Raw genomic sequence first — 23843 nt, forward strand, 5'->3', positions numbered from 1 at the left:
CCCGCGCCCCCGCCCATTGGTCGCACCGCCCCTCAAGAGCGTCCCGATTGGCCATAGCGGCCCGGCCCGGTATCCGGGTAAGATGGCCGCAGTCGGGGAGTGCTCGCTGCCCGCGCCGTGGCGGCCGGTCTCCCTCACTCACGTCGAGTATCCCGCAGGTAACGCTCCGTTTCGCCGCCGCCGGGCCTCCCCACCGCACCTCCGGGCGCGGCGGGCCCCTTCCCGCCGCCCCGCGGCGCCGCCGCGGGCCGCGCTGGCGGCTGCCAAATAGTGAGCCATTGAGCAGCAGCGCTGAGGCGGCAGGGCGCGCGTGCGCGTTGGTGGCGGCGAGGCGCTCTGCCAGATTGGGAGCCGCGGCGGGAGCGGCGATGCGCATGCGCGGTGGGGGCTCCGGGCTGGGGGGCTGCGGGAGGGGGGGACGGGGAAAGGGACCGGGAATGGGCTCGGGGTGGGGCGGCTCCGTCCTGGGGATCCCGGAGCCGCCTGGCCCTCCGCTGCCTCCCTGCCCGCTCTACACCGCCGCCTCGCCGCCCCTGCAGCCCTCTGGCCATGTGCGGTACCCCTGGCTTCGAGGCGAGGGTCCCACCCACGGTGTGCAGCTGCCGGTGCCGCCTCAGCAGCGGTGTCGGTGTCACCTCCCTGCTCCGGGCGCTGCGGGTCTGGCTCGGTGTGTCACCGTGCCGGGGGGCTCCGGGGGCCCGGGTGCCCCCTCAGGGAGCGGGGATGTGCCAGGGGGGCCGTGTCCCCTGGGTGGGCTCGGCTGCCGGGGCAGTGTGGGGCTGTGCTGGCAGTGAGGATGGCAGCCTGTCCCTGTCCCCGTGGATCTGGGGCTTTTCCTGGCGGCACTTTGGTCAGTCAGCGCTGAGGGAAATGCCCCGAGCGCTCCGGGCACAGGGGGTTTTGTGGCTCAGCTCTGGCCAAGGTGGGTTTGTGTCCTGGTTGAGGAACAGTAGGTGCCTGAGTGCGGGATAGGATGTTCCAGCTGGGACAGGTGTGACCCACAAAGCTCCTCACACCAGCTGGAATGGGTTCTGATGGGCGAGAGCAAATGGGTCTGTGTTCAGCTGGCAAATGCCTGAACTGTGTCCCATCAGTACTTGTGGGCCTTTGGAGCTCCTGTGGGTGCTTTGTGCTGGGTTTGGGTGCTTGTTGTAATCAGAGATAATAGAAAAATGAATTGTCGGAGTTACAGCATTAACCGTTTGCTCAGAATCCAAATCTTGTCTAAACGCTGTTCTCAATATTTCTAGTTCCCAACTTGCCATGGAATGTTGCTGTGTGTCCTGTTTCAGTAGCTGGATTTTAGCTCCTGATGAAAGCTCCTCTCAGCAGCACAATTCCTAAAGCTTTTAAAGTGCTTAGGGATCTTCTGGGTTGAAAGTGCCCATTTAGCTAGGAGACTTGAAATGTGACAACACTGAAAAAGTATCTGGCACTGGAGATACATTATTTCTTGGCCCTCCCTCTTATGGCTGTTTGATGGTTTTCTGTGATGCTTTATGTGAAATACTGGCATTTCCTTTTCTGTCTTGCATTTTCCTCCACACTGTCAGCTCCTCTGCCATCCCCCTTCTCAAATATATTAATGTGTCAGTTTGGGAGAGATGGGAAATAATCTTGCCAGTAGTACTGATATATTCATCTTTGTATCTTATCTTCTTATCTGAACCTGGCAGTATACACAGAGCGTCCTGTGCTCCATTTGTTGGATTGGTTTGGGAAATGAAGGTGGTGGAAATCCCTGCACAAGGGTTATCTGTCAGATCTTGAACAATGTGACATAACCTGAATATTTTCTCTCTGCGTTGAGAGCTCTTAGACAGGCAGAGGGAGGAGGTGATTGTGTGGAGGGATAAATCATCACCCAGCTTAGGGTTGTGTTTGGAGGGGATGGGCACTGTGTTTATCTTGGATAAAATGTGTTTATGAAAGCCTATAAAGTGGAGACAAAGGACTAAAACAATAAAACAGCTGGGGGTATAAAAGTTTGTTAATCTATTTTCATAGAATCATTTAAGTTGGAGAAGCCCCTGAGATCACAGAGTCCAGCTGTTCCTCCAGCACTGCCAAGGCCACCACTAAACCCCATCCTCAAGTGCCACATTTACACAGCTGTGAAATCCCTGCAGGCATGAGGAGTCCACCACTGCCTGGGCAGCTCTGCCAGGGCTGGACAACGCTTTCTGTGAAGAAGCTTTTCCTGAAATCCAAATTAGACCTCCTCTGGTGCAGCTGTGGCTGTTTGCTCTTCTCCTGTCCCTGTTCTCTGGGAGCAGAGCCTGGTGCCTGTCCCTCAGCTGTCAGGGAGTTGTGCAGAGCCAGAAGGTCCCCCCAGGCTGAGCCTCCCCATCTCCCCCTGGTGCTCCAGATCCTCCCTAGCTCCATTCCCCCCTCTGGACATGCTTCAGCCCCTCAATGCCTTTCTTGTTGTGGGGGGCACAAAGCTGCCCCCAGGATTTGAGGTGAGGCCTTAGCAGGGTCCAGCACAGGGAGATTTGGTGTCATCAGTGGGCACTTGATCTCCTTGGCCAGTTCATGAATAAACATATGAAACAGAACCTGCCTCAGAACTGAGCCCAGCCCCAGCTGCATTTAGCTCCATTCCCCACCAGTCTGGGCCTGGACAGGGTTTTTTACCTGGAAAACAGAGCACCTGTCCAAGCTGTGGATGTTCTCCAGGAGAATGCTGTGGAAAGCAGTGTCAAAGGCCTTACCAAGGCAAGGCAGACAACATTTTGGTCTAAAAGAATGACTTGCAGTAAAGCATAGATCTGAAGCTTTTATCTGGATTTGGGAAAAGTGCTCTTAACTTTCTTTAGAGAGCTGTTTACATTCAGCCTGGGCACATCTGAACTGCAGGTCCATAAAGTGCCTGGATAATGTATATTTATAAAGGAGTGGTGTTGGCAGCAGGCTCAGCACAGTGGAGTTAATGCAGCCTCGTGCTGCTGAGAGGGTCGGAACGAGAAATGGATCCTGCTTTTACCAACATCAATTATTAAGCTGTCTTGGCATGTCATGCACTGCTCTGTGGCAAACAGCTTCGGCTCTTGGCTGATCCCAGAGGCTGCTGAGCTGCTGTGGCAACTGCCTCTGAAAATCTCACATCTTTAAAGATTCCCAGTGCAGAACCCCAGCTTTCATCTGCCTGGGTGATGGTCCTGCTCCCTGGGTAAAAAGCTGTCACTGCTAATTCCTGCCTGGCAGATGAAGCCTGCATTTGGGCTCCTGCTTCTAATTGTGAAGGGGAGAGTTGTCTCCAGAAAGGTGCTCCCTGTTCTGATCTAATGTTTCCTTATCAGTAGTGATACATCAAACCCATCCTGAGTTGCTTGTGTGGCTGCACAGCTCTCCAGGGCTTTCTGTGATGTCCACTTTGAGCAAAACAAATGAGAAACAGCAAATGAATGCTGTGGTAATCAACTGCAGACTGGTCTGAGGAATGCAGTCTTGGAGACCTGACTGAAATACTACCCATAGGGAATGTTAGGATTAAACATAGGGAGAAAAAAATCAGCCATGGCAGTGCTGCCTGCGTGTGCTAAAGCACGCTGCTGCAGAGGACAGCCTGTAAAAATATCATCCTGATGCTGCTTGCAGAATTTCTTTTATCCTGGAGCTTTTCCTATTACCAGCTCTGTTTTGGTGAGACCAAGGGATGATCTGGCACAGTGTCAGGTTGCTGGCAGGTAGGCAGGAATAATCCTTCTTCCCTGTGTCCTTCCAGTAATGAGCTGGTGATTGCATCAGGGCTGTGAAGCCCTTTGATGGATGGATAAAAGCTGGATCTCTAATTGTTCTTTGAATCCATTTCTGCTTTGGATCTCACTGTATCTTTGGCACTGAGATTTGTAGCTTAATGTGGTTGTTGTTTCTTTTCTGTTAAGTCCACTGCTCAGTAATTTCATCAAACACTCTCATGTGCAGTGAGAGGCAGCGATTGTTTGCTGTCAATTTGTCCATATAATTCATGACTTTATAGAACTGTTGTATCATCTGTTTTCCTTTTTCAGCTGAAAATCTGATTTATTTGATGCTTTCTGAATGGCTGCTGTTGCATACTTATCTTTGTCCCCATTCTATTTGCCTTTTCTGTGTGTACTCTCCCTTTTTAGCTGGTGACACCACCATTGCATAATAAATTTTTGTAGTGCTGTAACAGTAACTTCTGTCATGCTCTTAAAAATGTTCTCCTTGCCTTTTTGACTGCTGCAGAGCACTGGGTGCTACTCTGAAGGTATTGGCACGCACTGAGTCTGAGGGTTTTTGTTTGATAACAACTGAACTCAATCCTGTCATGTCATGGGTATAATTAGGGTTGTTTTTTCCCGTATGCATTGCTTTGCATGGGATGACTTTGTGCTGCAGACTTAAAACTCATCTTCAGGGACTTCCTGCCTGTAGGGTGAGTTTCACTGGAGAAACATTGAGTTCCTGGTTTGTTTGGGTTTTTTTTTTTTATTATTATTTGGAGAAAAGAAAGAAAACTTCCTCTCTTCAGTGCAGCTGGGATTCTTAGAGCTCTGGGACTTTCTGGACCTTCTCACACTGGACAAATTCTTTTAGGAGAGAAACCTGATGTGCCAAACCTTTTCTGTGCAGAATGACAGAATATTCCCATTTTCTCCAGGATGTTTCCTACAGCCAGGCAGAGTTGGAGAGGCAGGTGTGCAGTGGGTAAAGAGGTTCAAAGGTGCTGTGTCCGTGCTTTGGCTCAGCAGTTCTTGTTGCTGTTCAGTATCAGCACATGCAGCTCCTATAGGAATGTTTGTTCTGATAACCCTCCTGTGCTTCTGTGCAGGCTCACAAGTCAGGGCTCATTCCAGAGCTGAGCACTATCTCCTGGAAGAAGCAGATCCCACTCTTGTTTGGCTGCTTGAATGCAGGGTTTATGTTTAATCTCCTTGCAGAAGTTATGTCTGATTTTATGCCATAATTTAAAGCCTCCTGTAGATATTATTGCTGTCCCTCAGCTCGTGTAATGGGGATGTGCACATGCAGAGGAAATTACTCTTTTGTATCATGAATATTTAGTGATTTAGTGAGACACACACACTGCATGTTGTCTGTGCAACTTGCACATATGCTCTTAGGCAAGAACACACAACCAGTGGCAGTGCCACAAATAGATCCTTCAATAGGAAGTGGTGGTGGCAAAGCTCAGTTCTTGTGGTAGGATGTGGTTGGGGGCTGTTGATTCACATTTTTACATCCTATACAGGTTAAGTAGATGTGGTGAAGCTCAGCTATTTCTACTGACAGGATGCTGGGTAAAATGTTGAATTGGAGCAGAAGTAGATGCTGAATGAAGGCTGAAAAAATAGCGTGTGTCTGAGCTATGTATAGTGCTGCACGTCCTTATCTCTTGGCTGCCCAAAAATGGGGTAGTTGCATCCTTTATTTTTGCCTTTTGAGCTCCAAATAATGTCCAGGGAAAGCTGGACTGTAAAAAAGCAGAATTCAAAACTAAATGAAACCCAAGATCTGTATTAAGTAGATTCTCCTTTTGCATTTCTGCAGAGATTTTGTCGCTGTTCTTGCTGGTTGGAGGAACTGCTTTAAAATTCCCAAGTTTATCAAATGAAAGGAGAATTAATTTTTTATAAAAAAAGACAGGGGTGCTGCTTGCTAGATCTGACTGGACTTCAAACCGTGGCTCTCCTGCACGTCTCCTTTCGCTGGGAATGAGTCTGGGAGGGCGCTGGAGCGTGAGAGGAGACAGGAGTGACAGCAGCACTCGCGCTGCAGGGCCCCGGAGCGCCGAGCAGCGCTGGCCTTTCTCTCAGAGCTCACTTTGCCTCCTCCACTGGGGATTTCCAGTCCTTTCCTATTGAAGATGGAGGGAGAAGACCCAACTTTCATTGTTCAGCATCGACTCCGTTTATTCACTCCATCAATCACTTTTTATAACCGTGTTAATTAAGTTCATGCATATTGCAAACCCGAGCTCACAATAGGTCAGAGATAACACACCAACCCCTCCTTATGTTTCCAATACCAAGATTTGGGTTCTCAAAATTATTTTTGCTTTCCCAAAACAGCCAAAGATAGAATATCTATTTGTTATGAGAAAGCTGCCTGAGAACTCTGGTATGCAAGGTTCTCAAGGCCTTCATGTTTGTCACTTTTACTTGTAATTAAAAACAACCTGAGAACTTCTACTGTTTACAGAAACAGGCTGTGAGAACCTGTCCCCCACAGCTGCCTTCCAAGCCATTTCTGAAAAAATCTCCAACACTTTCCGAGCTGGGTTACTCACTGGAGCTCTGCCTGGAGCTGCTGATCCTGTGGGGCCGTTTGTGATGGCATCTGTGTGTTCCTGGGGTAGCTCCAGTGCTGCCTTCAGTGCCCAGCTGTTTGTCTCCTTTACAAAAAGTGGCTTCAGAATGTGACTGTTCTGCCTTCAGTGCCCAGCTGTTTGCTTGCCACCTTTACAAAAAGTGGCTTCAGAATGTGGCTCTGTTTAATTGCCATTAGGCACAGGAACATGAGGTGCTATTAGTGTTATCTGCTTTGAATGGACTGCTGAAATATTCGAGGAGGTTTTGTGTTAAGATGGAGTGAAGGACCTGGTGCCTGTAGGCACATCTGGGAGTGATGGTGTCTGGTTCCTCTCTCAGGTGAGGTTTTTGTGCCTGTGAGGTCTGGGTGATTTGATTTATTGGGAATGTTATCATGTAACATAACAAAGGATTTTGAGTCTGCCACTGCTGATCCTATTTAAATTAAAAGACTACTTGTTTAAGTACCTTTCCACCATCTGCACAAGAAATAGAACCCTCTGAGAAGATAAATAATCTGGTTTTATTTCTACTTGACAAAATTATGGCTTTTAATGTGGAAGTGCTAAGCCTTTATGTACTGTGGATTAACAGAGTGAGTGATCTGAAACATGGAGATCTCTTGGTGATGAGTTCTCTTTATTTGGCAATGCTGGAATTGAGACTTTTGGAAAGTATTCCTAAGGCTTTCAGGGTAGTTTAATTGTCTCTTGACAAGGTGGCTTCTCATGAATTCCCTCATCATTGATGACAGCGCTCATTTTGTTGAGCGTTTGTGATTTATATAAAACCATAAGGGGCCTGATTGTCTATTGCCAAGTAAGTGGTAATGTCACTTACATCCCCTTTGTGTTACCATAGTCCATTGCTTTGGGAGCATTTGGAATGCACCTGATGCAAGACAAACCTGCCACATGGAGCAAGAAAAGTTTCAAATTCAGCGTCTCCCAATGCTTTTCAGGTTAAAACCAAAGCAGAACCTCACTTCAGTGGAAACCCAGCATGCCTGGGGGTTTTGTCCTCCAAATCCCCCTCCTTTCACCCAACTCCTGCTAGGAATCCTTGTTGATGTTGCTGGTGCCCAAATTTACCCCAGAGCTGGAATTCCAGAGGCTTCCATGCACTGTACCTGATGTAACCACAACTATGTGGCAATAACATCAGCAGCATGAACTTTGTTGTGGAGGGGCAATAACTTCTTTTTTTATCAGTTCCAGCCCTCAGAGGCTGAGGTTAAAGTCCTTTTCACCAAGTGCTGCTGTGAAATGTGGCTGTGTGGGCTGGGGAGCCTTGCAGTGGAATTGATCTAGGAATGAGTCCAATGCTCAGACTTGCAGAGGCATCCTGTTTCCTTTTGAGAGCAGGGAAGGAGGACAAATTTCTGTGGGGGCTGAGCCTTTTGTGATGGGATGGAGCAGATCTGGTGTGTGAGAAGCAATACTCAAAGTACCCATCTCCTCTGCTGCTCTCTGGGTTCATACAGCAAGTTTGTGGTGACTTCTGTATTTAAAGATTCTCTGGCAGACAGTTCTCACTCTGCTCATACAAATTGCTGATTTGGAGCAAAATTGCTCTGATAATTTCTTGTGTCCTCGGAATTTGTGCTGACATCTTTTCTCCAAATACTTCTGTATGTGTCCCTTTTTGTGGAAGAGAGGCGGGAGAAACTGGGATCCAAATGCACAGCTGCTCCTTACTGCTGCTGCCCACTTCTGTGGCTTTTGTAGTTCAGAATAAAGGTTTTGAGGGACCTTGTGACCTCTGTGAGGTCCCATTGCAGCTCCCTGATTCTCCCTGGGGCATAACTAGACTGTTAATTATTTGGGTTGGAGGCCCAAATCCCCCTCTGTGTGGTACCAGTGGGCTACTGGTTAAAAAGGCAGAGTCTCCTTTATTTCCCTGATATCTCCTGCTATGTTTAGCTGTTTATTTCCTTCCCATTTTGCTAATGCTGGTGTTCGTGCAGACACATGGTGAGACAGATTAGGCAGCTGATCCAGCTGAAAACTAACCCATTTTAGTGAGGGAGTGGGAAAGGATTTATTTGGGGACTTTTGCTGGCTCAGAGAGAAGAAATAGGAATGAGGGGAAGGGAAAGATGCAGCAGCCTGTGCTCATGTTGGATTAAAGTGGCTCTGGGCCCACACCCATGGCTGTTGTTGTAAACTGGGTGTAAATCTCTGCTGAATGATTCCAGGCTCCTTTCAGCCTTGATTTTGAACCTGCATGGGAGCTCTGCTGTCTCCCTGTCCTTCTGGAACACAGGGACTGGCTGCACTGAGTCTGCCCCTCTGCTCGGTGATGCAGGGCTCTGACTGACCCATGTTGTGGTGGCAGGCGAGTACCTGTGAAATTCACACTGATTGGTTTCTCTTGTTTGTTTCCCCAGGTGATTTCTCTGGCCAGCTTTTAGCTTATTTGAGTCTGGGTCCAATATTCATTATTGTTGGCTTTGTAACACTCATCATATTCAAGAGAGAGCTTCACACGGTGAGTCCTTCTCTCCCTTCCCAGCCTCTCCTTATGACAAAAGTCTTTTCCTTTGGCACCTGGGGCTCCTGTATTCACACTTCTTTTTCTCTCTAAAAGGAGCAAGCTGAGGAAAGCCATCTTCCTGTCAGGGAACAGCAGGAGACACTTAGCACCCGTGGCAGGTTAAAAGGCTGCTCAGCCTTTTCTGACTTCTCTGTTCCTCGGGTGTGTTTTGGACATTATCTGTCCAGAACCATCGAGGGAGATGCCTGAGGAAGTACAGAATGCTGGTGCAGAGTGGGAACACTCCCAAAATCCAGTAGGATCATAGCACTGGGCAGCATATGCAGGAAATGGTGTGTGTAACTCAGGGGGATGCACTTGCTTTGAACTACTGAGGCAGAAAAGGGGATAAAAATAAACCCTAAAGCTTTCCAGGGGAGTGGATCTGTCTTTAAGGGCTGTTTTTCAAATGTGAGTTGAATACCAGGGGCAGAAGAGATTTGTTCCAATCCAAATTCTTAAAATACTTTTTATCTGCTCTGCCAGGTAGTTGGGAATGGATAAACTCCCTCTAGGACATACAAGCCTCTTGTAGCAATTGTCCTCAGTAAACAGATAAAACAGGGGCCACTGAAAGGATTTTGAATGTAGGGCCAATGTCATGGGAACCAGTGGCCCAAGGGACTTGGGAATAGGCAACTCTTAACTAGGGAAGGAGCTGCACAGTTCTGACAACTCGAAGATTTTGTGTTGGCTCAAAAGAGAAAAGAAGCCAGAGTAACTATTGCACAGATTTATAGGTTTCTCAATAAAGGCATTTGCTTGGTGTTGAGGTTGAGTGTCAGTTCTTCATGTGGGAAGTCACCACTGGGCTGGAGAGGGACACTGGCTGCTTGCAGCAGCCTGATCTGTGGCTCAGGATGAGGAGTGAAAAATTGCTTCATCATGTGGAATGGGACTGAGTGCTAAGGAGGCAGTGTCATCACCAGCTGGGAATTTGATCACAGCAGCAGGACTAATTTAGGGGAGGTGTATGAACTGTGAAGTTGAAGAGCAAAAATAAATGCTACCAGGTCTGGCTTAGCTCAGCATGTGAATTCATCTTGGACTGAAGACAGCAGCTTCATGATGAAAATATTCATAGAAGGAAAAGCCAGAAAGCCTGAAAAGTCACCTTTGTTTTAAACTGTTTACTGAAATAACAGTGTCTGCACTCCCCCTGTTGGTCATTGGGAAAAGCCAAAGTTCCCAAAACCTGCCCTAATAAAAAGGTCACTTTCTGCACTCACTGGTGCTGGCAGAAGTGCCCTGCTGTGCCATTTTTGTCTTTCTGTGTATCAGCTGCTGAAAAGCTGCATGTACACAATATGTTGCCAAATAGAAAGTGAGATGAAAAATAAATGCTTTTCTTCTCAGGTATAGAATTTGGAAGCCATTGGTTTTAACTCTAGTAGTCAAAAAAGAAAATTGAAAGCATAATGTTTGGGGTTTTGTCAACAGAGAGAGCCTGGTAAGTAGAAGGATCTCTTGGAGGGGATGACGCAGCTGTCTTGCCTTCACAGATCTCTTTCTTGGGAGGGCTGGTGTTCAACGAGGCAGTGAACTGGTTAATAAAAAATGTAATCCGGGAGCCTCGGCCGTGCGAAGGTAGGGTGTGCAGCATGTGTGGTGTGTCAGGGGAGCTTGGGGTGGAATGCTCACTGGGGGGAGTTTCAGGGTTTTCCCCCTTTGCCTCTCGTTGGCTGTGGGTGTTTGGGTGTAAAAAGGCCGACAGAGCCTCCTGAGCAGGGACGTGTCCTGTGAACTTTGTGCATGCTCCAGCAGCATGGGCTGGCTTCACATCTGGAGTGTTCCAGCTGCTGACCATACCTTGACCATCTTCTTTTTTTCTTTCTCTTCCCAGAAGCCCATTCTACAGTGACCACAAAATACGGGATGCCGTCCAGCCACTCCCAATTCATGTGGTTTTTCTCTGTCTATTCTTTTCTGTTCCTTTATTTAAGGTAAAAATTCCGGGTCAGGTTTTGGCTGTTAATATGTTGCAACACCTGAAATGGATGGCTCCCTTGCTGGGTGCCACTTGAGTGGGATAATGGAATTAAATCTGAGGACCTGCACAATTTATTGTGGCTCGGTGGGATTGGAGCTTGAATGACTCAATCTGCATGTAGGGCTGGAGTTTCTTTTTCTAAGATTTGATGGTGCCCCAGTGTGAGGGAGGAAGTGGGGGAAAAGGAGGAGAAATGAAGAGCTGCTTTTTCATTTTGTCTCAGTTTCAGTGAGGTTATCTACAATCTTTTGGATAATACCAGCTGCATGACTTTTTAGTTGACTTCCCTTACCAAGTACTGGGTTTACCTGTGCTTTAATGAAACTCTTGCTGGGGCAAGGCTCTGGATGGAGGAGGACAAAACTGACAGTTCCTCCTGGCTCTGTGGGTGATGGAGGGACTCTCTTGGCTCCCTGTTGCATGTGCTCAGCACGTGCCTCTCACATCAGTGTGAGCATCCTGCCCTCCATCACAGCAATCCCTGCTCACAGCTGGAGAGAAGCACCTGAGGCTTCTTGGCTGCTCTTTAACTGCTGCCAGTGGGACAGATTGCTGCTGGGGTGGCATTGAGCTGCCCATGACCCCAGTGGAGTAAAGCTTTCCTAGGGTTTCAGGGGGAGGGAGGTGAGGAGTGCTCAGCTCCCTGCCCTGTGCTCATGGCTCTCCTTCTCTTCCAGAATGCACCAAACAAACAACGCGAGGTTTCTGGATCTGCTCTGGCGACACGTGCTGTCCATCTGCCTCGTCACAGTGGCTTTGCTAGTCTCATATAGTAGGTATGGAGCAGCTGTTTCTCTTCTGCTCTCACACAGCAGCCCTGGCATTCCTCATCCTGCCTTTCCCACCTCATTCTGCACTGCAGCTTTGTACAAGTGTTGCCATGAGACCCAATAAACAAAAGTTCTACGTTTACAAAACCCCAAATCAGCTGAGCTTGTGCCAATTCTCCACGGGCTCCAGTGCCATGCTCCATCCAGCCTCACTTTGCAGCACTGAGTGTGGAGGCATTGCCCCATCTGGGCACACCATGTGGATCACTACAGATGATCAATCCCACTGTTTTGCTTGATCATTACTTAATCAAAACATTTATAGCTGTTGGCTTGCAAGATTTAGTTAAGATGGATAAAGAAAATGGAACTGTGGTAATGATTTTTTTTTCTCTTTAGTAGATTAAATGTAAAGTGAGCTCCAGTAATTGGAAAAACAAATTCAAGCTAGAAATAGGGTCACATTTTCCACAGGAAAGTAATTACCTGTTGGCACAGTTGACTGTACGCTACAGCTGATTACTTATTACTAATTATTTTAAAAGCCTGACAGGACAAATTTGTCAGAGGTATATGGTCTAATTAAAACAAAATTAGAGGAAATCAAGTGACCTATGTTAGACAGAAGGTCAGATAAGATGATCATAATGATATGTGAGCAAAAAGAATTTTGAATGTAGCTTGTGCACACATAACAGGCCAACAGTGCAGCTCTGAGTGGCTGCAGTCACAGTGAGCACATTGGTCATGCAGCCTCTGTGTCACATTGGAGAGAACCCAAATCACAAAAAAAATGCTGTCCATGTTCTTAAAAGCCTCTAAGCCCCAGCTGGCCTGGGGGAGACTTGTCCTGTTACTGCCTTCTGAAAAGTTTCTTGTGGGAACTAACAGTATTAGCTCTTCAGCTGATCCAAAGATGGATGAACAAGAATGTGGGGGGTTATTGAGTTAAGCTCAAAACTAGAGGTGCTCCAAGCTGAAACTGCTGTAGCAGGGAAGAATTTTCCCCATTTTTTTTCCCTCCCACTATTTTTGCCAGCTTTTTACTGGAAAAAGACAACCACTTTTAATGTCTGTGGGCCCAGTGACACCTCAGCTCGTGATTTTGGGCTCCTTTTGTTTTAAAGCCTGTCTGGTGACTCTTCTCTTCCACTGCAGGGTTTATTTGCTTTACCACACCTGGAGCCAAGTCCTATATGGAGGTGTGGCAGGAAGCATCATGGCCATAGCCTGGTTTGCCTTCACACAGGAGATCCTGACTCCCCTCTTCCCGAGGATAGCTGCGTGGTAAGGCTCTTTATTCTGTGGAGGTTTGTTATGGATGTTAAAAATGAGAATTCCTGGGCTCTGTCCCAGTTTTGCATACTGGCTGTTGTGTAACCTACTTTGTTCCTCCATGTTTTCTTGTGCATTCATCTATACAAAGGATCATGTCCTTGGTAAGGGTGGGGAAGAGGGAGTTCAATCAATTGCTACATTTTGTAAAGCCCTACTAAAGCTGTGAGGTGTGGCAGCCTGCTGGAGGAGCTTTGCAAGATGAACAGCAGATCTTTCTTAATGAATGTCTAATGACCCAGTCAAATTGCAGAGCTATTTACATGTAATATAGTCTGGGAATATTGCATAAGGAAAGAAAAAAATGTTTTTTTAACATGTAACAAAGAAAATGTAACAAAGCCTGAAGTGATAGAATAGTACTGTTAAGTAGAGCAGGTTTTGGGGTTTTTTTTAAATCAAAATTCTGGTGAAGAAAATCTAATTGTTTCCCCCTTTCTACCACATTGTCCTTTTTCAGGCCAATTTCAGAGTTCTTTTTAATCCGAGATACCAGCCTCATTCCTAACATCCTGTGGTTTGAATACACAGTCACAAGAGCAGAAGCAAGGTAAGTTCTGTTGGGAGTAGAGGAGTTGTTGCTGCTCTGACCTTTCAGATGCAGTTATTAATTTATTTTCTGATATGTAGCTGATAATTTTGGGCTGCTGTGGGTGGAATAGCTTAAAGTAAGGAAATACCAAGTTGTGGGTAATGACTGCATCTGAAAGGTGAGTCTGGAGAGGGTGTGATTCAAAAATTTAATCTCATTTAAGCAGCATTTCAGCTCCCTGGCTTAAGATTTTTGCAAGCAGTTGTTTATAATCTTGCATCCCCATGTGAGCTTGTTTACACTGCAGATGGGGTGGGTGTTCTGGGAGTGTGGAGAGTGGGAAGGAATGATCAGCTTGGTGGGTATGGCAGGGACACTTCAGTTTTGTGTGCAGCTAAGCAGAGGCATACTTTAATCCTGCTGTGTTTGCCTCTGGCTTGTTGCAGCCCCCTGGGATGGGCTGGGTGTGGTGGTGTTCACAGGGGTACCAGAATGAGGGAAGATATGAGAATCTTGACTCCATGTTTCAGAAGGCTGATTTATTATTTTATTATATATATCATATTAAAAGAAAGTGATATACTAAAAGTATACTAACGAATAGAAGAAAGGATTTCACGAGGATTGAAAGGAATGATAATAAAATCTTGTGACTGCTCACAGCCTCGACACAGGTGGCTGTCGTTGGTCATCAAGTAAAAACAATTTCACATGCTGGGTAAACAATTCTCCAAATCACATTCCAAAGCAGCAAAACATGGAGAAGCTGAAGCTTCTCAGGAGAAAAGATCCTAATGAAAGGATTTTTCATAAAATATGTCTGTGATTGCTGGGGTCCCCTGTGTCACCTGTGCCTGTGCTGCCTTGCAGGAACAGACAGCGCAAGCTGGGGACGAAGCTGCAGTGACCGGGAGCAGGGCGCTGTAATGGACAGACAAGAGCAGAGACCTGGGAGCAGCAAGGAGCCTTTTTACAGACGGACCAAAGGAACAGGCAGGGACCATACCCAAAACCTGAAAGCCTTTGCTCTGCTTTAGCAGCTAAGCTGGATGCTCCCTGATGCATGTGGGACCGTGCAGGAGTAGAAACTCATTTTGAACACAGATGCACATGGTTGGATGTACCATCGTGTCTACGTCAGGGGAGGGGGGAGAAAATGCCTGGTGTCGTGTTCGGGGGAGGGAAAACCAAAAATGAATCCTTTCTGTGACTTTTTTTTTCAGCATGAAATATACACACTATTTATTTATTTTTTTAAATGGAACTATTGTTTATGGGGTGGGTGAGGCGTTGATTGTGTGTTTTGCTTTTTTTTTTACTTTTTCTTTTTGGAAGAAGATGACAAAACTATAATCTCAAGTTGGTCATGTTTAATTAGGGCTTCTAATTCTTACATGGTTCTTAGGAGGGAGGGGATCTAGGAGGGGTGACCAAGACAGAAGGAAGAGGAAGACTTTCCTTTCTGCAGTCAGTTTGGGAGATCAAAATCAATTCCAACTGTACTTTGTACAGACAAAAAGACAGACTATAAAGATCTGATTTTTAACACTAGTGACAGTTCTGCAGGGAATCCTGCATGGATACCAGTTAAGGGGAGTGTGTGTGTAAAACAAAGGAAAAACACAAATATACTGACTCTTTATTTTTTTTCCACTGCTGCTCCTGTTGTGTAATTAGCAAGAGTGTCCTTTTCAGAATCTCTTCCAGGTGGCAAGATTATCATACATATCTCACATTTATTCCATCTCTTCCTTTATACTTTTATTATCTCAGGGTTGCTGTGATCAGTACAGCTTTTGTTGTGCTGAGGGCACTGGGAAGCCCATTGGTTATAAGCAGTGCTGTGCTCCAATGAGAGTCAGCCCAAAGCCTTACAAAATTCAGTTGCTGGTCTCTGTCTTAAGCACTGGATTTTTTTTTTTCTGTTAAAGCTTAAGGGAGGGATTTTTATGAATGAACATAGTGACAACCACAAAAGAACAAGGCAAATGACAAATAACTAGCTCAGCTGCTCTCTGAATTATTCCTTGAAGAGCCCTATTAGACTCCATCCATGAACTCTGAGTAGGGAATTTATCCTAGCAGAGGCTCCATCACAGTGGCTTGGTTGGGGTTCTGCAGCTGTAACCTTGAATGCTGAACTCCTACCAGCAAGTTTTGCTCTCCATCCTTCTTCCATGGCGGTTGTGGCGCTCTGGGTGCTGTGTCTCTGTGGGAGTGTGCCTGCCATCTCTGTGTGCTGGTGATGCCTCCGACCTCTGTGAGCCATCAGTGACCTGCCAAGGGCTATTCTCACAGTGCTTCAGGGCTGTGCATGGACACTTTCTGTATTTCTAGTATATAATGCAGCAGTTCAAGTGTAACTACAGAGAAGTATTTATTCAAAGCACAATTGACTTGAACTTTCACAGATAAAGGACAGCTTCTGAACTGGCTCAAAGGTCATCGGTGTGCCTTCGATGCAGTCATGAGCAGAGGTAAAATGACTGTCACATCTCAGTCTTGCTGCTTGTTTTACTATCTCCACTTTAATCAGACTCCTGCATTATAAAGCTGCTTGAAGTCAGATTTTTTTTTTTCTGTTCATCCTGGTTATTTTTTTTTTTAAGTTTTCATCTGTGCCTGTTGCTATAGGAGTTTGTGTGTTTGTGTGGAGCTGCTGTTGGACACTCAGAGTGTAAACTGTAGAAAGTGATCCTGATTCAGGAGATCAGGAATGAAGGCTGTTTAAATTTCTGTGTTTAAATAGCTACGGGTAGTAAATTAACTGTTTTCAGTTGGTACAGCAAGTATATATATATATATAAATTTTTAAAGAACTGTTTAGCATAACATAAGCAATCCTGCAACATCTGAAGCACTGGATGTGCTTTGAAGGTGCATCATAATCAAGAGGCATCTTGCAGCTTTCACAAGGACATTTGATCTGCCTTAGACCAGCTCTGTTGGCATGAGACAGGACATCAGGCAGGTCCCGTGACATGGTGGTACCATATGTTTCACTTTGAAAACTGGCACTTATGTCTTGCAAAACCATTCATTTTCTCTTTATATCTTTTGTAAGTGCACTGATAAAGCCAGAACAGAGATCACACCTCTCTTCCAAGGTTGCTGAAGGAGTGGATTGTTTCAGGAGTGGCTTAGCACTTCCCCAGCCTCTCGAGCTGTTACAACAGACTGCTGGAAAAAATAAATGTATGGAAACACCTACTGAGCATAGGGAAGAGGGTTCATCTCCTCATGGGGAGCAGTGCAGTGTAAAAAGCTGTTCCACTTCATGTTGCCTTCAAACCCAAGCTTCCTACAGTAATTCTTAGGAGTGAGGGAGAGAAAGAAGAGCTCTTGTAAGACACTGTAATAAACTCTCCTCTGTTCTCTATAAGTTGTTTGTATTCTGCATCTTCTGCCCACTTTTGCTGTACCTTTTCAGAAATCTTTGCAATACTTGATATATGGTAGAAATTCCTTAGTGATTCCATGGATTTTCTTAACTAAATGGTGCTGTGCAGGAAAAAGATTTGAGCTCTGCCTTATTATCCTACACTTGTATGAAATCTCCTGCCACTAGTTTTCTGAAATTGAATGTTTTCTTTGGAATATGTGGCTTTGCAAGCAGATGCTTTCTCTTCCTCCCCTGTACTCAAGGGGGCTGGATGGAGATACGACAATAAAAGGAAGGTGACAGAATGCTGTGGTTCACTGTTCTTGCTGTCCCCACACAATCATTGTCCCATTAAGGGCAGTTATGTAACTTCTGCAGTGTTTAAGGAGATTTAAGCCTTTTTGTAGCATTTATCTGTTTATTGTGTCCCAGTTTATTCAACAAACATTTCCAAACTTTGCAAGACATGGATCCCACTACCCAACAGTATTTAACACAGCTAACCAGCAAAACATGCAACACTACCAGGCTGTGTCAAAAATTGCACTCACCCCAAGAGTTATCTGAATATTTTCAGTTTGAGTTTCTGAAATAATTTGTTGCAAATCAGTCAATTTTCTGGAGCTTTAGTTTCTTCTCCTTAATGTGCCTTTAAGACAATGGGCATCTCTTGATAAAACAATCAGAAACAGGGAGAAGAGTATTCAGTAAGTCAACAGTGAAAAAATCTTGAAGATACAAACCAGAAGGACATCACATTTTAGAACTTGTACAATAAGAAAAGACTTTTTGAAGGAAAAACCTTGTTGTGATTTTAGTGTCCTTTCAAGCACTTTAAAAATCAACCTCATTCATCTGAATTTCAGCTCTGTGTTTCAGTAAGGACGCATTAGATGGTTTATGAATCTTTTATCTCTTTGTCTGCTCCCTGCAGCTGTACTCTGCTGAAGCTAGTGGGATGTCCAGATTTAGTTCCAGAATAGATCAATCCAATCTTCTGAGGTACAATCTTCAGCAGCACATGCTTATGCTTAGTCTTTAATAGGCACTTTGCTTTGAGAGCCTTCCCCTTTGAGACAGAAGTGGAAAAGGGCCAGTCCCAAATATTTCAGTGGTGCTACTTGTGCTTGAAGGCATTGCAGACATGGAAAAGTAATTCTTCCCCTGGTAACACTGGCTGATTCAGTATGGGGGGAGGATTACTTGGCAAAATGAATATTTTTTTTCCATGTAAAAGGCTCCATGAATCCAGATGTTACTCCAGTAAGGTTTGTTCTTGTCTGTAGTATTTACACAATCACTTAGAGTTTGATAATACTGAGTATCCTCTTGCAGTTTTCAGTCTGATTGATACAGAGGAGTCACCAGAGCAGGGATTTCTGCTTGCAGGTCTGTAGTGCTCCTGTTCATGCTTTTAGGCTGTCTCACTCCATTCAAGATTCTTCTAAAAGATCAACTAAATCCATGTAGATGATGTGAAAGTGGCAGTTCAATCAAGTTCAATACAATCACTGGCTGTGCAGGTGAGTTTCAATTAAATTTTCCTCTTTTAAGGTATGTTATTAGGTATAAGATAGAAGCTTTGAAATAACATCCTTTCAGGAAAAACATGCCAAAAGCATTGGCATGTATATTTTGAGAAACAAATTAGATTTATTTTTTCTCTTCTTTTACTTTAAAAAGCTTTAGTGCAAATTTGTTCATATATGTTCATCAAGGCACTTTGATCATGTCCCTTGCAATTATTTCCCTGTTAACAAAACAGGCCATCACACTCCTAATGCTTCTTATTTGTGGTGACATCCCAGCAGACACATCTTGAAGGGTGTGCAATTTAAATACAGAATTCCTACTGCAGAAAGAGCACTAGAATTCTTTATTACCATATGGTTTTACTAAATAAAAGTGTAGTCAGGAGCTTGGCTTCTGACAGATGGGTTGGAAGTAGTTCCTATGCTACCATTGTATGTTAATGTTTATATATAATCTTCTACTGTCTCAAGTTTGTCAACTGAGCATAAAAACAGTATCACATGAGATCATTCTCTCACAGAATAAAGCTGACACAAACTGGAGTAGTATTTCAGTAAGAAATAACTCCCCAGAGTGGCAGAAAAGGTGCTGTGCAGGAACAGTGCAGAAAAAACCCTACAGCTTTCTTCCCGTTTTTCAAGATTTTCTGCCTTGTTACAGCAGAGTGAAAGAAGGGTTTCTGCAGCTGTTTTTCCTTTGCCCTTTAACAGATTTCAACTCTGTGGGCCAGGAATGGAAATATGTGTTGGAGTTCCTGATCAGAAACATCCTTATTTGTCCACAGCTCGGGCATAACATTGTGCACAAAAAGGCTGTTTCTGAAAGCAGGGTGTAAAACCACATTGGGTTAATGTGTGTGTCCTGAGGGACATCAGGCATGTGGCTTGTTCATAAAGAGTCAGCATCTTTTTCTTTTCCTCATCTCCAAAGAAAGGTACAATGAAGCAAGTGTCAAGCTAAATGTCTAAGAAATTCCTTCTCATCTCTGCAGATGTGAAGGTACCTAAAGCCAAAGCTGGCAAAACTTACATGAGGAGAGTTTTGTAGAAGCTTTATGGGGAAAAAGCTTAAGGCTGAGCTGGATGATCAATGGTAGGACCATGGCAGGAAGCTTAACAAAAAGCTCAGAGCAAGAAAAACAACAAAAATAACCTGAAACAGTAAAAATCACCTTAGTTTGTATCAAGTCATGTCCTGTTGTTAAGGGGGTCAGTGTGAGACGAAGGAGATGCCAGTGTCCTGAACAAGGGGAAGGGAACGTTCCTGTAGGGCCTGTACTGGCTGGAGTGCCTGGGATAAATAGTGCAGTACTCTAATGAGACTGGATCTGCTCTGGCTGAACTTCCTTCTCCCCTTGCTGAAGTTCAATTATGAGGCTTTGCTGGAGCAGTAGAAAAATCTTCAGTCAAGACTGGAAGATGCTCTTCAGAAGATGAAACCAGGAAAAAGACTTGGTCTTACAGTAGTTCTATCATACAATAATCATTCCCTGCTTCTCGTGGACAAGAACTACCTTCCTCACCAAATGGATTTAGACACTGGCAAGGACTGTGCTTTCTGTACTCCCTTACAGTAGTTTTCATAAAAATCATATTTGTGTCCTCTTTGAGGACAGGAAGGTGCACTTTGCATTGATGGGAGAGGCCTCTCAGTTCTACTTTGGTTTGAGGCAGTGTTTCCTCTCACTACAGAGTCTGACATCTGTGGGTGACTATTCTGTAACATCTTGCTGAAAACAAATGGTAGATATCTTTGCTGTTCTCTGAATTGTTTTCTGAGGAACTGGGAGCTTCAGTGCATCAGGGATAGCCCATTTAACTGGGGGTTTCCCTCTTACAGTTTGGATTTGGGAGCAGCCTGCAGCAAGATCCTCATGTCCAGCAGTGCTTTCTCAAGGTAATGTGCCATGCGGGCGGCGTTTGTGTCAGCACAGCTGTTGAAGGCTGAAATGGCAAAGTTGATGTGTTCCTCCATGGGGTTGTAACACACTCCATAGCCATCTGGAACCACGGGACCAAAACACATCACACAATCTGTCTTGGCTGGGACCTGTGGAGACAATGTGATTAAAACCTTCTGACCAGTCAGAGAAAAATGAAACCATCAAATGGAAATAGCTCTGTCAACAGAGGAAACTCATCTCATTAAACTGCTCTAGAAGGGCCTTTGGTCACCCTCATCTCCCACCACATGTGCTGGATCCTACCATTTAGCAGCAAAGTGTTTTCTTCTGCATTTGCACAGGAGTGCTTCTCCCCAGGGTAAGCTTGCAGTAAGTCACCAGTAGAATTATTCAGTAAAAATCAGAACACAGCATTTAACACAAAGCTGTTCTGGCTGCTGACTTCATTGATCTCACTTCGATTTAGACACCAAACACTCTTGGTGGTCTTGGCTTTGGTTATGTTAGTGTTTTACATGTCTGTGAGGGACTGTGGAAAGTGTAAGATCAGATCTGTAGCTTTGTAGGATCGACAGCCAGCTTAGAAATTGCCTACCCAATGTAGATGAGTTTCTAACAAAAAGGGAACTGAAGAGAAACACGGAGAAGGAAGGCATGAAAAGGAACAGAGAGTGCTTTTGGCTCAGATGAGTTGTACCTGGCTGGTTGAGAGGTTGAAGTGCATTGCAACAGCATAGGCTGTGTCCATGAAGAGCTCAGGAATGCTCACCAGGTCCTCGATTGCCTGGAGCTTCAGCCCCAGCAGGTGCCGGTCTATGGCATTGCCCCGGATGGCCTGGGGGAAAGCAAGGATGGACACATGAAACCCACGCCTGAGCAAAACTATTTCTTTGGGTTAAAGAAAAGAACACTTCTAAAAAGTCTCTAACTAGATGTTGCATTTAAGACACATAATCTTGTTTATAAGGACTGTGAAATTGAACACACCAGTGCAAACAACCTTACAGTTCCTGCCCATGGACTCTCTCTGGTTTAAGGATTCCTTGTGCAACTTCAGTGTTTATCAGCAACAATGATGGTAAGAAATTAAGCTATTGTAATATCTAATTCTCTCCTTTAGGCCAGTCACAAGGGACACTTAACACACCAGCTAGAGAGGATTTAGTCTGTGGCTTTAGAGCAATGTCACATCAGACCTTTGCAACCCTGATGGCCACACTGCTGTGTCAGGAGCAAAAGATGTTCAGGTCTTGTCTTTCCTCAGAGCTCTCATTTGCTGGGTAAACCCCCAAGCCTGTCTGTATAGAGGACACTCACCATGTCTGTGTATTCCCTGTGGGCCTGTGTGGCTTTCCTCAGCAGGTCAGCTTTCTCCTGGTCCTGAGAACACACAAATCTGTTTAAGTTTTTCTGCAGAATGGAGAACCTTATTTTGGCTGTTCTCTAGGATGGAGGACATTTCTGCTTCGTGTGTCTGTATGAAACTCATTTATATTTACTAGATTTAATTTTTGCATCATTTTGTTTGGCAGCGTTACTTCATTTTGAATAGAGTTCATCAGTAGCAGAACTTAGTTTGAGTAGCTGAACTGCCTCACAAAGGACTTTTTGGTGGGCTCAGAAATATCCACATGATGTTTCCCAGACTTTCAGTACATATGATAAAGAAGTCAAATCAACCCCTGATGTGTAAAGCTACTGCAAGCTATGGTTTGGCTCAAAACCTAACAAGGGTGCAGCCCTTCTTAGCTGAAACCAGATGAAACAGAGTTAACCAAACAAACAGCTTTTCTCTTAGCTGGATTCCTCTAACTCCACTTCTTTGAGAGCCTCACCGATTTGTCAGGGCTGTCCATGGACTTGACAAACTTGAGGGAGTCCACGGAGGCGGAGCGGATGGTGTCGGTGCGGCCCAGGCGGAACATCCGCAGTGACGCGCTCTCGTACGTGGCACAGGCGCGGCCGTACATCCTGGGGCAGCCAGGAGAAAGGCACAGCAGTGAGTCTGCCCTGGCAGAGCCTGTCTGTGACAGCTTCAGCAAGCTCACAAGTTTGAGTCTGTCAGTGAGGAGGTTGAGGAATGACCTCTGGGTGGTCTTACCTGTAGTATGCCAGCTGCAAGGCCAGCTGGATAAAAGCATCAGGGCTTATCTTCTCTGACTTGGGAAATCCTTTCCCAAATTGATGAAAGACCATGACTTTGATATCCAGATCTTCTACCATTCTACAAGGAAAGAAAGAGGAACTGTTCCTTTGTTGCTTGTTCTTGTAACACAGTGGAATGGATTTGCTTTCTCAAGGCTCAGAGGGAACAGGCCATCTGGATCTGACCTGTGCAGGGACAGAGAGCTCCAGCACACATAGATCTCTTTAGGCAGCACCACAGAGGTAAGAATTTTTGGCCACTGCAGAAAATCTCCATCAGGTTAGATGGCCATGTGTGTGTTTATACTCCAGTATTCTCGGCTGGATCCAGTAAAGCCTTGCTCTTTCTTAGCAAATGGGATGAATCAGTAATAACCCTTTTCTAGCACCTCTGACCTTATTCCTGGCAGTGCTTTTCAGCTCAGCTGAATGCTGTTGAGCCCAGAAGTCCCTGGGAAAACTCCCTGGCTGCAGTGGGAAAAGCCTCATTTAAACCACTGACAGGCTCCAAATGGAGACAAGAATTAGTCCCTCAGTCACTCACCCACTTCTCCATACTCACATGTTGAGGTTTTGCTTTGCATTCTCGATGTCATTCTTGATTTCTGGGGTGATGTTAAACCGCAGCTTTTTGGGCATTGGCAGATGAACTGTAGGAGATTTGCCCGTCTCGGGTTTCTTCCTGCACAGAGAAATGGTTCAGTTTGACCAGGGCTTTGGCATGAGGCCACAGCCTGGATAGAAATGCACAGGAGACCTTCCCTAACATCTTGTGACACTGGTCACAGCCTGACAGACCCCTCACAGTGCCAATAAGGGATCTCCAATGCTGAGGAGAAGCAGGGGCAGGACTCACGTGAACTCCACGACGTGGTCCAGAAGAGCAACGATGGGTGGGCCTTCGGAGGGAGCGTGCTCATATACGAGACCACAGGAGCCATCTTCAGCAACGATGAACTGGGACAGAAGCATGAGAGGACAGTGTTGATGACAGGCAGTGTGTGAGGCAAAAGATACCCAGAGAGACAGAGAGGTTCAGTGGTTCTGGTTTGCTGAGATGCACCCACAGGACAGGAATAACATTGCCACATGCTGGCTTACCCTTACTTTTCAATCAGCTGGAACATCTAAACTTTATCCCCTTAGTGAAGAGTTCCAAATAAGAACAAAACAGCTGAAAACACTATGAAGAGTTCAGCAGGTATGAGAAGAGTCCTCTAAAGCACCATTGCTACAATCTGCAAGCCAGGATGTACCAACTAATGAAAGAAAAGCTCCAACAGCAGCTGCTGTTGAAGGATCTTGACAAGACTGAATGGAGAAGAGATCAGAGGGATGCTGTGAGATGGCAGTGCATATTTCAAAAAACTAAACAAAATGCCATTGGGCAGCTTCTGGCAGAACCAGGAAAAGTGACAAGCCTGGAGGAGATCCAAG

At 45.5% G+C, this 23843-nt stretch overlaps 2 protein-coding genes across 4 annotated transcripts in view; one reads left to right on the forward strand and one right to left on the reverse strand.

Moving 5' to 3' along the window:
* Nucleotides 1–18420, forward strand: DOLPP1 (dolichyldiphosphatase 1). Its single transcript, XM_074556011.1, has 8 exons — nt 1–158; nt 8671–8771; nt 10319–10403; nt 10660–10759; nt 11484–11582; nt 12735–12863; nt 13372–13461; nt 14314–18420. Exons 1-8 carry the CDS (start codon nt 83–85, stop codon nt 14348–14350), a joined length of 717 nt encoding a protein of 238 aa, XP_074412112.1. The 5' UTR covers nt 1–82; the 3' UTR covers nt 14351–18420.
* The window catches only part of CRAT (carnitine O-acetyltransferase), a 17870-nt gene continuing 9331 nt past the window's right edge, over nt 15305–23843 (reverse strand). For all 3 annotated transcript variants that reach the window (XM_074555995.1, XM_074555997.1, XM_074555996.1), the window contains 7 exons: nt 23263–23363; nt 22969–23088; nt 22363–22485; nt 22097–22232; nt 21579–21641; nt 20959–21096; nt 15305–20407 (listed from right to left, as the gene is read on the reverse strand). In XM_074555995.1, coding sequence (XP_074412096.1) covers nt 20192–20407; nt 20959–21096; nt 21579–21641; nt 22097–22232; nt 22363–22485; nt 22969–23088; nt 23263–23363 — 897 coding nt within the window. In that variant the 3' untranslated portion in view covers nt 15305–20191. The remainder of the gene's footprint in view (nt 20408–20958; nt 21097–21578; nt 21642–22096; nt 22233–22362; nt 22486–22968; nt 23089–23262; nt 23364–23843) is intronic.

This window comes from Zonotrichia albicollis, chromosome 21 (genome assembly GCF_047830755.1).
Source record: "Zonotrichia albicollis isolate bZonAlb1 chromosome 21, bZonAlb1.hap1, whole genome shotgun sequence".
NCBI classification, from domain to species: domain Eukaryota; kingdom Metazoa; phylum Chordata; class Aves; order Passeriformes; family Passerellidae; genus Zonotrichia; species Zonotrichia albicollis.

Coding starts and splice junctions, on each gene's coding strand:
- DOLPP1 (XM_074556011.1), top strand. CDS start 83: ATGGCCGCAGTCGGGGAGTGCTCGCTGCCCGCGCCGTGGCGGCCGGTC. Junction 8,772..10,318: donor TCAAGAGAGAGCTTCACACG/GTGAGTCCTTCT, acceptor TTGCCTTCACAG/ATCTCTTTCTTGGGAGGGCT. Junction 11,583..12,734: donor TTGCTAGTCTCATATAGTAG/GTATGGAGCAGC, acceptor CTTCCACTGCAG/GGTTTATTTGCTTTACCACA.